Genomic DNA, 15756 nt, shown 5'->3' with positions numbered 1-15756 from the left:
TGGCTTCGCTCGACCTGATAAGGAACACGTACACGCCCTAAACTCTAAAGTCACTATATTTTGTAACACCCCTATATTATAATTTCGCCAATACTCTTATTACCATTTGCTTCTAGTTTCGGTCTATACCACGACACGGAGAAGATCGGCTGTCACCGGCGGGAGGGCGCCACGCTGCACATCATGACGCCCATCTTCGAGTCCGACACCGTCCAGGTGGCCTGGTCGCGCTGCAGCAAACGGGACGTCACCAACTTCTTGGAGTAAGTTGTTTTGTGGTCTACGAAGTTCCTAAAATTAGTGACTTGAATTTAAGGATTAGCGAGGATAGGTCGTCAACTTCTAGGAGTATTAAGGCTACCAACTTCTTGAATTAGTCACTTGAATTTAAAGATCAAGAGGGTTTTCAACTTTTTGAACTGAATTGCTCTGTAGCTACAATTTTTTAAACAACTTGAAGTAATTAGATGCTTTGAAAAGTATGTATGCTAATTACTAGTGTTTATAAAAGCTATTTATAAAAGTTCTAGGTAATAAAATGTTTGAGATGAAAGCAAGGATGAATGTTTTATAGTACTTATCTATTCCAATTAAATTACCTACGTAATACCTATTCATAAAATTTGTCGCAAAATTTAGAGCAGATAGATCTATAATTCTGATTGATTTACAAACATTGCCTTATTTCCTTACAGCGCGGGTCTGGGAGAATGTTTGAGTGACATACCATCACAAGAGGAAACACACTATGTTTATCCTGAGGAACCCGCTGGTGAGTCCAAGTTTATATTCTTTACGTTTTAACTTTATTGCCTTGATAATGTAAGAGGCCGAGATACCGGAAGTCAGAACACTAGAAAGTAATAATATTTTTTGCGCGAATTCCAATATTTGCTTTTCCATTGTCGCCAGTGGGTCAACACTCGACGGCCTATTAAACGGATAAAAACCAACAATAGACCACTTTCGATTACCGAGTGAATGAAGTGAAACTGATGTTTTTGTGTGATTCTCACCCAGGTGTGACATATGACGCGGCTGAGCAGTGCCACCTACAGTTTGGGGCTGAGGCGATAGTGTGCGCGAGGCCTGATGAGCTGTGCCAACATCTGTGGTGCCTCGTCAACAACACCTGCAAGACTATACTTCGTCCGGCAGCACCTGGCACCCCTTGTGGGGAGCACATGGTTGGTACCAAGTAGCTTCAATTTTACATGAGTGATTCGTTTCTGTAGTGGACGACTTATTTCATTCTTTGAATGGGAACGTAAGTTTTTTCGGTCAACTTAGTTATGATTCTTTATAAGCAAAACCTTGCAATCATCAACTGAAATTAGAAATAAAAGAGCTTTGATACCAAGCATGCAGCTGATGTTTGTGAGTGCAACGCGACGGTACCAAGAAATCTGGCAAATCTGTCAGCAACTTAGTAATCTCTTTCTCATTTTTCCCTAGATAGATCAGGTTTTCTCTAGATAGATCTCATCGCCTGATCGTCTATACTCTATGGGAAAATAAAAGCCTTCTTACCAATCAAGGATGCCTTTGCTGTTTAGTGTATCTTTGGACGCAGCTCATTAATTCTTTTCCCATCCAGTGGTGTCAGAACCAAACGTGCGTCGCTCGCACCGAGTCCCCGGCTCCACGTGACGGCGGTTGGGGCCCGTGGTCTGAGTGGAGCGAGTGCTCGCGGACCTGCGGAGCTGGTGTGTCCACACAGTCCAGAGAGTGCAACAACCCCGCGCCGGAGAATAACGGAGCCTACTGCATCGGGGATAGGAGCAGGTAGGCTATGACTACTTAGAAACTGTAAAAAGTGGAGGTACCAAGTTGCCAACAAAACGCAAAGGTGCAAGTATGTAAGCTATTATACTTATCGGAAAGAAACAACTTGCACTTAAGTGCACTTATGTAGATACTGTCACATTGGTATCATAGAGAAAAACATACATCGGGTAATTGGTATCTTTCGGGAGTCGTCGTTTTGTGTATGTCACCGGACGCAGATTGTCCGGAAATAACACTTGTACAGCTTGGCAAAAAAGAGTCTGATGCGGTGACAGCTGAAACTAAAAGTTTTCATTTATGGCTATACTATTTTTACTTGTCAACTCTAGTACGGTGTAGGTACTAATATTATATTATTATTGTGTCAAAAGTGCGTCCAAAAGTTGCGTAGATGGCAGGGTTGCCTATCCATACTAATATTATAAATGCGAAAGTGTGTCTGTCTGTCTATCTGTCTGTCTGTCTGTCTGTTACCTCTTGACGCCCAAACCGCTGAACCTGATTTTGCTGAAATTTGGTATGGAGATACTTTGAGTCCCGAGAAAGGAAATAATTTTTATCCCCGAAAAATCCCCGAATAATTTTAAAAATGGTTCCCACGCAATAAACGATTTTAGTCGCAACGGAGTTGCGGGCGTCATCTAGTAAATTATATTAAAACGCACTCTTTTTTTGTCAAGCTGTAGCTACACTTGATGTTTTGTATATGCGTTTTGTATATATTTTTTCACCGACTTCAAAAAAGGAGGTTATCAATTCGACGCGTCAATATTTCAAGAACTGCCCAGTTTTTGTATATGTTAGTCTATTTCAGTGTATGTACGTAACATACGTAGGTACGTCTATTTAATCAACATAATATACAAATGTGCCAAATTTCAAAAGTGTATGTATGTATGTATGTTTTAATGTTCGTGTTCGCATATCTCCGGAACTACAGATCCGATTTAAGTTATTCTTTTTTTGTTTTACTAGGTATTGTTAAACTTAGGGAACACTACAAGTTTCATCAAAATCGGTTCAGTACTTTTTGAGATAAGGCAATTTTAATTGTCAATTACGTACAATTTTGAAGTCGGTTTTATCTTTTTAAAATACTATTTAATCAACACAAACAACCGGTAAACCTGGCGACAGATAAAATGATTTACATATCATCCAATTCGCAGACGGCAAAGACGGCAGTCCGCAGGCCAATCCACACTAATATTATAAATGCGAAATTGTATCTGTCTGTCTGTCCGTCTGTCTGTCTGTCTATCTGTCTGTCTATTACCTCTTCACGCCCAAACCGCTGAACCGATTTTGCTGAAATTTGGCATGGAGATACTTTGAGTCCCGGGAAAGGACATAGAATACTTTTCGTCCCGGAAAAATGTACGGTTCCCGCGCGATGTTTCGAGTTTTGGCGCAACGGATTCGCGGGCGTCACTCACCTAGTAAACTATGAATTGGCCTAAAGGATTCGAAATGTGACATTTACTTTTTAACCGACTCCCAAAAAGGAGGGGGTAAGGGGTTATACGTTTGGTTGTATAAATATTTTTTATAGATACAAGACGTGCAACACGGAGCCATGTCCCATCAACGAGCCGACGTTCCGCGAGGTGCAGTGCTCGCGGTACAACAACAATACGTACAGGAACGAGACCATCGAGGAGTGGATACCGTACATCGACCAAGGTAACAGAGACACAAAAGTTATTACTATGGAGTTTCTATGAGTGTGGAGTGACTTTCCGATCTTAGCCGCGAGTATAGCCGTATGCTTTATTTATTTATTTATAAATTCTTTATTTGCATTATAAACAATATAAAATAACAAAAACAACATTAGGCAAGGAACATAGCAAATAGGCGGCCTTACCGCTTTCAGCGGTTTCTTCCAGATGTTGTACAGAACGTTCTAAGATGCTTTGTAGTGCCGTAGAGTAAAATAAAACCTATAGGCAGTGCCGTAAATAGGGCGATGCCACCGGTGCCCAGGCACAAGGCGTAGACTCTAGGGGGCGCAAGAATGGCCAGACCAGGCAGATTCTTATTATTTCGAATTGCTCCCGATAAGTACTTCCCGCTGCGCCCCAGAGATGTTTTCCAATGTATTAAAAAAAACTACAGTCGAACATATAAACTTCTGCTTTTTGGAAGCCAGTTAAAAAACAAGGGTGCAGTTATATTTTTATATTATAGTGCATAAGCTCGCACAGGGCGCAAAAAAGGCTATTTACGGCACTGCCTATGGACGCCTACGCTCTACAGCCTGTGGCATAAAGTGGCATTTTATTTGATTTGGTCGCGATTGTTTGCCGCGTTGGAACGGTACATAGTCCTCAAGTTGGCGATTTCGAACGCGTAGAGCTATAGCATTTTGTCCATATTATTTCGATTGATCGGCCCAACATATGATGCAATTTACATTCCTTAATTTAAACAAGCTTCTTACTTAAGCAAATTAACTAATTTGCTTGAAATCGTAAAACTTTATTATCTTTTAACTTACATTTCGCATTTCCTGTTGTAAACTAGTCGTCAAAGTTCACTGCACACGCAAGTGATCAATAAAACTTAAACGTCTGCATCAACTTATTTCCTGACCGATGACGCCAGCGCCCAGCGGGGAAGTGAATCACCTTCCCGAAGCAAAAACATACGGACTACGCAAAAAATGTCTTGGTGCCTTTTAAATTTGTTATTGTATCTAATATGAGTAAGGTCAAAAAATCTGATTTATACTCTGTTTTATTTTGATCTATTTAAAATTTAAGCAAAAAATGTAACTGAAGACGCTTGTCAAGATTAAATTTGCCGCTCAACTAAGTCTAATCCCTCGTCAAAGTCATGTCAGTTGGGATAGCCGCCAACCTAAAGTATAGTCCCTCTTAAATTTTGGTTGGTAGAGTTAGTTGTTAACTTGTCTATTTCCCAAATCGTACGAGTCACAAATATGTATAAATCGGCCAAGTGCGACTCGGAATTGCGCATGAAGGGGTAAGGAACCCTTCATGCGCAATTCCGAGTCGCGATATAGAGCGAAAGTAGGGAAAAAATGGTGTTTTGTATGGGAGCCCCCTTAATTATTTTGTTTAAATTTTATCATTAAATATTAAAGCACACATATAATTAAGTATTTTGAGAAAATTTCAAGTGTCTAAATGTTGTCATTATGGATCACGAAGTCACAAACAAAACAGGCCAAAAAATCACGTTTGTTGTATGGGATCCTTAAATATTAGATAACTTTATTTTGTTTTTAGTATTTGTTGTTATAGAGGCACTAGAAATACACAATCTGTGAAAATTTCAGAAGTCTATGCTACAGCGGTTCTTGAGATACAGCCTGGAGAATGGAGACAGACAGCTGACAGACAGACGGATAGACATCGAAGTCTTAGTAATAGGGTCCCGTTTTTACCCTTTAGGTACGGAACCCGAAAAAGGCATTTATTTGGAGTTTCAGTCTATTATAAGTTTTTGGAACCTCTGAACTACGGAATTATGCACAGTTCTTATTGCTTCCATCAGGAAATGTGTGGAAAATATGAATAATTTTTTTTTCATTTCAGACCGGCCATGCGAGCTACAGTGCGTGCCGCGGAACGGCGCTGACTTCGAGATCAACGGCGGGTTCGTGGCCGACGGTACTCCGTGCCGGCAGACCCTGGGCGCCAGGGACATGTGTATTTCAGGTAACATACTTTTTACCCGACTACGAGGAAACTCAAAGAATATTGATTTTGGTGCTTGTTTGTTATTTGCTGTGGATTTTTTTTTTCAGTAATGTGTTGACAACCAACCCAAAAAGTTTTATCCAATTTGGCAGTGTGTCTGACACCTTGCTATTGATTGATTGTCGACTGTCGTGTTTCGATTTGTGATTGTATTATTAGAAAGGGACACACTACCACGAGGAGCCCTCTCGGACAAGTTTTTGCGCCACAGTACTTGATTTTGTTGTTCTTAGTCTAAAAATATGCCGTCTTCATACCCATAGTCCATACAAATTGCCCGGATCGGCAATTTGTATGGGTATGACGACGGATTTTTTTGAGTTCCCAGCAGGATTGTTGTCATAGAAAAAATTGTTCATTTTGACGGGCTCGTTTGATGGTTTTAAGGACAACGGTGTTAACCCTAACACCCAGTATAATGTCTTTGCCCATCTACTGAAGCCATTCAACCCTTCCCAGGTGTATGCTACAAGGTGGGCTGCGACTGGATAGTGGGTTCTGACATGGCGGAGGACGCGTGCGGAGTCTGCGGCGGCACCGGCTCCGCCTGCAAGACCGTGCAGGGCATCTACAATAAGGACACTACGAGAGTCTCCGGTGATACCTTGGTAAGTGGTGAGAAGTTTCACCAACCACCTACTAATGCTGAATGTAGAGGACATTAAGGCGCATCGCAGACAACAGACTATCCGTGACGCACTTTTTAGTCCGTGGAAATAGAAAGCACACGACGCGCAGCGCGGACGTGTGCGTTACTGCATATAGTTGCATACGTTCTATTTCCACGGACTAAAAAGTGCGTCACGGATAGTCTGTCGTCTGCGCTGCGCCTAAGAGTTCCTATTTGTAAAGTTTGAACCGATGTCAGTATCATATACCGATGTCAGGTATTCACCATAAACCATTTGTAAGGAATTACAAAGTGGACGTTCTATGTGCCAACGAAAAACTTGCAACTTCTTTTAACGTAAGTTCATTCTGAAATGTGTTCACATCGTAGCAACAACCAAAATGCACGTCTTATTGTCCAATTGATCACGCTTTACGAGGGCTGCTATTTATGTATCCGGAATTAAAAAAAGAAACAAACATATATCATTTAATATGGTTTTATTGCTTTTCAAAATATTCGCCGCGATGATCGACACACTTTTGCATACGCTGGAACCAATTTTCATAGCACTTTTTCCATTCTGATTGAGGTATCTCCAAAACGTGCATTTTGAACGCATCAACAGCCTCTTCGCGGCTCGAAAAACGTTGACCACGTAATTTGTTCTTCGCGTATGGAAATAAAAAGAAATCGTTAGGTGCCAAATCAGGGCTGTACGGCGGATGACCAGTCAATTCGATCTTTTGACCCTCCAAAAACTGAGTTGTTTCAGCTGAGGTGTGACAGCTAGCATTGTCGTGATGTAATATGATTCTGCGTTGTCGGTTGTCCTTTCCTATTTCTTCAAAGACTTCTGGTAAACAAATGGTCGTATACCATTCAGAATTAACCGTTTTACGATTCTCTAATGGCACTGTAGCCACATGTCCATTAATTCCAAAAAACAGGCGACCATTTGCTTCAAAGTACTTTTTGCACGAGTAACTTTTGTTGGTTTCGGCTCATCTTGGAACACCCACACCGTTGACTGTTGTTAAGTTTCGGGGTCATATGCATAGATCCAAGATTCATCACCTGTGTAGATATTATAAACGGCTTTTGACGTACCACGGTTGTATTTTTTTATCATTTTTTTGCACCAATCGACACGAGCCCGTTTTTGATCGATTGTCAAGTTGTGCGGAATCCAACGCGAACATATTTTTTTTACAGCCAAATGTTCGTGTAATATCTTATGTATGCTCGTCATACTTATGTCTAAGGACGCCTCTATCTCGCGATATGTAACATGACGATCACGCATTATTAGTTCCCGCACAGCATCTATATTTTGTGGGACAACAGCTGTTTTTGGGCGACCTTCTTTATTTTCATCCGTGAGCATAGACCGCCCACGATTAAACTCACTGTACCAGTGATAAACAGTGGTTTTTGATGGTGCTTCATCTCCAAAAGTTGCGGTGAGTTGAATAAAGCACTGTTGTTGATTTAGCCCAGGCCGAAAATCGTAGTAAATCATTGCACGAAAATGTTCACGCGTTAAATCCATGGCAAATGAAGACACGCAATTTTCAAAATGACGCCACAATGGAAAAATAATTGACAGTCACATGAAACAAAATGTATTCTTCAACCAAAGAGTTCTATTTTCAAATGTTGTAATTACTTTTTAAATATTGTTCTTGTAAGTGGCCAGTTCCGGATACATAAATAGCAGCCCTCGTATCATGGTCAATGCCACTGACTGACTTTATTGTGGTAATAACTAGTATGTGTTGTTTCAGGTTGCTGTGATTCCGGCTGGCTCGAGGAACGTAAAAGTTCAGGAGAAAGTCAGCCCCGGAAACTTCATTTCAATCAGAAGCGCCAAGAACTCGAGAAGGATTTATCTAAGTGGAGCAAGGTAAGACGATACGTTTCTAATCTAATATTTACGTCAGATTAGAAATCAAAGTATATTATTATAACGTTCAATTAAATCAAGTAAACGGATAGGCCAAGATCCCATGCAAGCATCTTATAAGAAAGGATCTACGAAGCTAGATGAAACTTTTGATTCGACACAGCTATTACGTATTTCGACAAATGTCAGAAAACTTGAGTTTATTTTGTCGTTGGTACAGGAATACAACATTGACGGAGTACTTTGTGGCCGGAGCCCCGGCGGTCTACGAGCGAGACCGCGACTGGGAGAAAGTCCACATCAACGGACCCATCGCCGAGGACATCAAAGTTTTTGTAAGCCTATCCTCAGAGTACACCATATAATAATCGGATAAGATTAATCGCGCCTTCCTAAGGCAAAAGCATTGGGTAAAACATACCTATAAGTCCATTTACCTCTTGAACCCCACCGACACCTTAACGTGCCACCCGTAAAAATACCTCTGTGTACCACCGGCACGTTAATGAGCCACCTGATGCACTCGACCTCACGCTATTTTGTAACTTATTTTAGTGTGTTTAAGATTTAATTTCGTTTGTTCTATACATTATTTTTAAGAGTATGAAGTTGGCTACAAAAAGAATGCACTAAATTAGTTGCTGATTAGCGCAAATTTTGAAAAATTTGAATGGCGCCATAGAACGCGGTATTTGAGAATTTTAACATCTCGGTATTCGAGAGGTTAGGAGTTTAGCGAATTCTTTGTTTTAACGAAGTCTTTCATACCAAAAGAACTCTCCGTCCACTGGGCACATATTCTTGGATATTATATCTTTGACGTTTTAACTTAAGGCTTGTATGTCTCTCAGATGACACGAAAGAAGTTTTTAGCAAGTTTTAAAGGTTTCCTTCCTCCACAGCAACGCATCTTCAGCGGTTCGCGACGCAACCCGGGCGTGACGTACCAGTATACTGTAGACAGGCCACGAGCGAGGTTCTCCTACCGACTGTCGGACTGGAGCGCCTGCTCCGCGTCGTGCGGCGACGGCTACATGCAGCGACACTACCAGTGCTTCGATGAGCATAACCGTTAGTTGACCAAATGGGTAGTTAAAGCTGCTTTGAAGATAATTAGGTCTGCAGGTTTGTCGGAGTGAAGACCACAAACAAGAAGTTCTTGCAAAATCTACGCATAAAAACAGGACTCAAGAAAATGTAATGTACAAGACCATAATATCAACCATAGTCCATACCCCATACTGTAGGCACTATAGGGACTGGTTGCATGATTTCATTTGTCAGCAGAGATGAGCAAACTGCTACTCTATTCATACACCCTTACTATTAAATGTGTAAACAGTCGTTATAGCTAGATAAGAATCTAGTTTCATCGTAAATGGGCAAACTATCGAGCACATTAGCGTTTCTCCATCAATAAAGATCGGAAAATACCCAGTGTTATGGGCATACCGCATATTAAATTTTGGCAATCTGTTCTCAGGTCAAGTGGAACAATCAGCGTGCTACCACATGGAGGCGCCGCGTCATGAAGCGCTACGGCAGAAGTGTCGTGTAGCGGACTGCGCCGCGCACTGGTGGGTCGGGCCGTGGAAGCCGTGCCGACCATGCCATATGCCGGTATGTACACAGTTATGTCTGTTACCATAGGCCTATTTGCAGGGAAGGGTACAACTATACACTTAGGTATGACCACTGCCATAGGCGTAAAGCCATACCTAATTGGAGAACTGGGGAGTGGACCCACCTTAGGATTGATTGGGCTGCAAGGATTTATCACTATAGAATATAGACAATATGATATCAGCGTAATATAGTCTTTGCACGAGCATTTTTCACATTTCTATGTCTTTTGTGACTAAACTGGTCCACTAGTGTCAAAAGATCAATAGTGCCATCAGAAGTATTCTCGAACTAGACCCTAACCAATCCAGTTTTTTGAACTAATACAGACAATAAGGAAAGCTGGTTTCAATAAAACCAGTTGAATATGATTAAAACTAACCAAAACTGTCATTTCCGCAGGGCGAGAAGGCGACCAGAGAGAGGAACGTGCATTGCGTCAACAAGGTGTCCAACAAAGTGGTCGACGACAAACACTGCGACTTGAGCGTCCGACCCAAGAGCAGCATCATATGCTCAGACGTGCCAGCGTGCTAGAACAAATAGCACAATTAATGGAAAAGATTACGCCAGTAAGTCGATAAAGACATGGCTACATTCGAAACATTTGAACGTCGAATAATGGATTAGAGGCCTGATTCACAATGCGTTGTTGCAATTGGACAACTTGCGCAACGGCCAATGAGCGCTCGCCGCGGCTAGCGTTGACCAATAGCAACGCTGTAAGTTTCCGAGACGGGAATTGTGAACTACCCCACAGTGTTCAACGATAGAACTCGACGGAATTTCGAACCGAGACAGTGTTGTGAGTGAACAGTGCGATAGGGTAGTACGTTAACCCATCGAATAGACTATTCGTTTTGTACTCGAATCAGAGCATCGAATCTCGCGGGCTGAGTCGCTCTGTACTACTGCCATATTATAGATAACTAGATATAAATAGTCTTCGCTTAGTTGTAACATCTACGTGTAACAGTATTATGATGTCATTACCGCGGAGTGATTAGGTACTATAAAATTTCGGACCAAAAATATATTAGAGAACCAATTCGCGTTGCCATAATTGTATTTACTGCCAATATGACACTGTAATTTTAAGTTCCCCACATCTAAAGGGCACTCTTTACGTTGTGCTATGATGGGTAACCATGATCGCGAGCCACAATCATAAACAAATATTACCTACACATTCGCGATCGCTTGTTTCCATCATGGGCCAACGTGGGTGGGCCGCATTAGGCGTATCCGATTCATAATAGTTGTAGCGAGTATGTATTTTCATAACATAGTGTAAAATAGCTAGTCAGACCTTGATCAAAATAGCCAGTGAAAGCAATGGATTATTTGCTTTAAGACTTGTATGTTTTATGTATTGTTATCTGTTTCTAGGATTAACTGTTAATAAAGTTAGTTTTAAGTGTATCGTATTAGTTTTATCACAATGTTCACATAAAACAAATACTATAGTGGTTGATGCTGATGTTTAAACTTAGGAAGTCCTCGAGGCGTAGCCAACTTATTATAATATTATGGTCATTATTTATTTTCTATGTTGACAACACTGAGCAGTTCTTAGGGGGATATTAGATTATCATATATATTGGATCCGAGATCATTGAGTCAATGATATTGGATAATGTAATATAGACATATGATTCATTTCTTCCTTGATCATAGATTTTTGACATTTGCTGAGAGATTGGATCCAATACGGCCATAGAAATAGGTGTTGCCAGTTATTTAATATAAAAAAAGAGTTTTTAATTTCTTGTTCGTTAATATGTTTCAAATAATGTAATGTAATTATTTTTCTAATTATATACTTGGATAATCTTGCTGAAATAACAAAAAACAAGCCATATTAAAAATGACGATGTCTTTTGACAAATCGAATTCTCTGAGATCTAGTAACCCTGACGTCAATACCTGTCAGCGTTAGCGCTCTCCATTGGCTATTGAAACCACATATGACGTAAAATAGGATCAATGAAATATGATAATGTAATACGCAGATATGATCAAATGATCATATATATTGGATCCTATATATGATCATAGAAATGATCATATATAAATGATAATGTAATACCCCCCTTAGCTGTAGTCTTGACCTACGACATAATATAAAAAAAAAACAAGATGCAATCGACTTCCTAAGCTTAAACACGGCCGTTTGACTCGTTTCTACTTACGAATGCATAATTTCTATCCCTATAATACTTATTTATCATAATATACCTTTCAGGTATTCTTTTGTATGTCAGTTTGTTGACGTTTCAGTTCTAAGACTCGTCAGGAAACATTGTCGGTAGTTTAATACACAATTTTAATTTCCTTTCCGACACTAACTCTACACTTAGTCTTATTACACTGAATATTATTTACACTGTTAAATTACACTGACCTATTTAATTACAATTGTGTATTTAATTAAAATGGCAATAAAATCGTGCATTGTTTTCTTATTTGTTTTACTTAACACCTTTTCCAACACGATCTAACAATTATCTTACAGTTTTAAATAATCGGCCAAGTGCGAGTCGGACTCGCGCACGAAGGGTTCCGTACCGTTATAGAGCAAAAATAGGCCAAAAATTGTGTTTTTTGTATGGGAGCCGCCCTTAATTTTTTATTTAATTTTAATATTAATTATTAAAGTACACATATAATCAAGGCTTTTGGGCATTTTCAAAAAAACGTGTACCCTTGCAAAAATATGTCTATATTTTTTAAGGTCATTTATTTACCTTTATTTGAATGTCATATACAAGGAAAAATATTGAACTAATGGAATAAGTTAAAAATAACGCTGAAAACGTTATATTATTCTGATATTATTGAAACAAAATCGACTTTTCGACGAAACAGATTCCGTTGTGCGACTAAATGTAAAATATAATTTAATACAAAAAAATAAAGCAATAAATGGATTTCTTCGTTTATTTAATCTAGTGAAATGCATATTTAATTGTTTATTAAAAAAAATATAGATAATTTCAAGGATCAACAAGAGTAGCAATTATTTTTAATCCATAGTGTGACTATGTGACCTACCCACTAGGTTATTTTTAATTTTTTTACATGAGTAAGTAATATTTAACATATTTAAAGAAGTTTTTATAACACAAAAACCTTCTATTTAAACATTTTTATTGTTGCACTAATTATAAAAGTAAAAAATTCTTTGATTTCATAGATTTAACTTCATTAATTAGAGGGACGAACATCTCATAATCATAAAGATGTGTTCACATGTCTACGAATTCCTAAGTTATTATTAGACATCGGATTATATGCACGAACAAAGTGCCAAAATATGCATGCAAATATGCACTAGCAGTGGTCGAAATATGCACAATCAAAAGTCACTTAATATTAAAATTTATAATTTTTTTGAAGACTTTTCCGGTAGTGACATAAATGAAAGCGCCAATTTTTATAATTTCATAAAATCCAGGATTTTTAATTTCTTGAAATAAAGACTTTTTAGTTTTTATTTATTTATTATACGCCAATAATAATTGTCTACCAACATTTTCCGATTGCCATCTTAATGCCCATGGAATACCGAAATATGCACTATCGCCTAAAAAGTGACATTATATGCATTTGCATATGCAAGTATGCAAATGCATATAATCCGATGTCTAGTTATTATAATATCAATGACACAAAATGATTTTCAACTTTACTGATAGAAAAGTAGTGGAAATAAAATCAAAATTATTTAAAAAATAAAACTTTTAGGTACTTAAATTTTAAATAGTATATTTGTTATTTTTAAGTAAAGGCGACGCCTATGGCGGCTGTAGCGATATCGATTTTTCAATGACTAAAGCTAAGAAATTAAAGTTCATTGTCAGTATTTATCATGTCTTTGTCTTTGATTTACCCATAGCATAACACGATTGGTCAACTTTTATAACACAGAATAATCAATCAAATAGACCTGTGTAAAAAAAGGGATTCCTATTTTTCCAACAGAGGAGAGTGATTTAAGCTTCCAAAAATGTACATGGATTGGTTCAAGCATACACTTTAATTTGCCCATAGCTTATATGAAATGTATTTGTGGTTTTTAAATTACGCGACAAAACTATTTTGTCGCTTACGCCCTTTTCATTTTTTGCTGTTCCATTGCTTGTTTTCTGTGAGAGGCCGGGTCGGTCTTTCATAGAAAACTAGCAATCTAAAACATATCCAAAACGGTTTTTTACTTTAACGCGGCGTCACCTTAACACATAAGTAATAAAAAATATATTTGTACGTTAATCGTACCAGTTTAAAAATCTCCAATTTTCTTAATAAAATTTGTGAATAAAAAAATAATTTATTTAAAATGTGAACTAAGCCTTATGCTTTCCGGCTGTTGTGACTTGTCCGTTCCATCATATGACCATACGAAAAGTCACAAATCGGAAGTCACGTAATATTACTTTCTTTTACTTTTAAAGTGTTTGTAAATAACCGATAATAGTTATCACAATTTCATTTTTTATACTAAATACTAAGCTAATTTTACAACGTGTCAACAGTAAAAACAGTTGGAGAAAGTATAATAATGCTTACAAAATATGGTCACTTATCTGAACAAATAAACCGTTTCTGAAGAACCGTCCAACCTGCGTCCGCGTCTTGTAGCAGATTTTTAACTACTAAATTCAAATTGGAGTTTCTCGATGTACAATGAAATATAGTGCTATCATTTAGTGCCGAAAATATTTTTCTAGTATGTTTATAAAACTAAAAAAAACGGTCACTAAACAAAACATTCCGGTCGGGTTGTTTTTTCATGATTATAATTTTAATTAATTTGTAGTTAAATTATGTTAGATTTTTCACTAACAAGACATTCGATTGATACATTAAATATTTAGGAATCTAAAATATGTTTTTTAAGCAACTTACTTTAAGAAAAAAAATAGTTATTAAAGATTTTGTTACAACTTCTGGGAAGGGGGACGGGTGAATTTAATAGTTTTCGGTACTTAAAAACCCTTATAAATCTCATACTAAATAAAATTTTATACAAACGTGAATGTATTTTAATACAAGAAAACTTGTTTTTGCTCCTAAATTAAAATTACAAAATGTTAGTATGTAATTTTTTACAAATAATCTGTAGCGAAGTCATGGGTAAAAACCAGGGGTACACATTTTTTTGAAAATGCCCATTTGTGAAAATTACAAGTGCCTACCTGTTGTCATCATTGATACTGAGCAAAAAATGTTTGAAAAATCACTTTTGTCGTATGGTAGCCCCCCTTAAATATTTAATTTATTTTGTTTTTAACTCTCTAGCTATTACCATTCTTAAGTTACAGCCTGGAGATAGACAGACAGACGGACAGACATCAAAGTCTCAGTACCTATTACTGAGACTTTGATGTCTGTCCCGTTTTTACCCTTTGGGTACGGAACCCTAAAAAGCATCTATAAAAATATTTGGCCCCCAAAAAAGTTTGATATAAATAAAAATATGTATTTTATTACTAAATTTTTAATAAGTACAGAATTAAGACTGTAACATGCAATCTAAATTCGATTACGTATAAAAATAATAAAAGGCCTCGGCTAACTTAAACTACCAAAATAATCACAGATTCCACATAAATTAGGAGGAACAAATATTAGTTATAGTTAATATAAAAGATCCATTCAATAATTCGATTTACAGTTCTGGGGTTTCGTAGCATAAATATAATAAAGAAAATATCAGACATGAGTATTCGAAAATAGTAACCAGTTAAATAATTCAATATTATTTTCTAGTTACGTAGCATCATTGAGTTTTTCTTTATATATAATTAGGAAATCATAGTTAGCAATTAGCATAACATGGCGAGACTGTATATTTAGGTATGCAGTTACTCATTAAATACACAAAATATACAGTTTACTGTAAACAAAAAAAATTAAATAAAAGCTTTTAAAAGGGACTTTGAGCTTAAATCTTGTCATGTAAATGCAAAAATTGGCAGCATGCTTTAACAAAATTATAAAAATTTTGCTCAATTGACTGAGAATGAGATCTTTTAAAAATTAAAAAAAAATGTTCCATTCATATCGCTTCATAATGTTACTTTTAAAAAAATTTTTTC

The 15756-nt window shown here is 37.6% G+C and overlaps 1 protein-coding gene across 1 annotated transcript in view; it reads left to right on the top strand.

Annotated features, from left to right (window-relative positions):
- Positions 1-10198, top strand: part of LOC121734172 (A disintegrin and metalloproteinase with thrombospondin motifs 7) — a 109443-nt gene extending 99245 nt beyond the window's left edge. The window contains exons 9-20 of the mRNA XM_042124624.1: positions 117-263; positions 696-772; positions 1021-1187; positions 1598-1785; positions 3341-3471; positions 5352-5474; positions 5976-6124; positions 7914-8032; positions 8253-8367; positions 8935-9103; positions 9516-9652; positions 10058-10198. Of these exons, the coding sequence (XP_041980558.1) occupies positions 117-263; positions 696-772; positions 1021-1187; positions 1598-1785; positions 3341-3471; positions 5352-5474; positions 5976-6124; positions 7914-8032; positions 8253-8367; positions 8935-9103; positions 9516-9652; positions 10058-10192 (1657 nt within the window). The 3' untranslated portion in view covers positions 10193-10198. The remainder of the gene's footprint in view (positions 1-116; positions 264-695; positions 773-1020; positions 1188-1597; positions 1786-3340; positions 3472-5351; positions 5475-5975; positions 6125-7913; positions 8033-8252; positions 8368-8934; positions 9104-9515; positions 9653-10057) is intronic.
- The last annotated feature ends 5558 nt before the right edge of the window (positions 10199-15756 follow it).

The sequence above is a fragment of the Aricia agestis genome, chromosome 15 (genome assembly GCF_905147365.1).
Source record: "Aricia agestis chromosome 15, ilAriAges1.1, whole genome shotgun sequence".
NCBI classification, from domain to species: Eukaryota; Metazoa; Arthropoda; class Insecta; order Lepidoptera; family Lycaenidae; genus Aricia; species Aricia agestis.
This window is presented reverse-complemented; position numbering and strand designations above follow the sequence as displayed.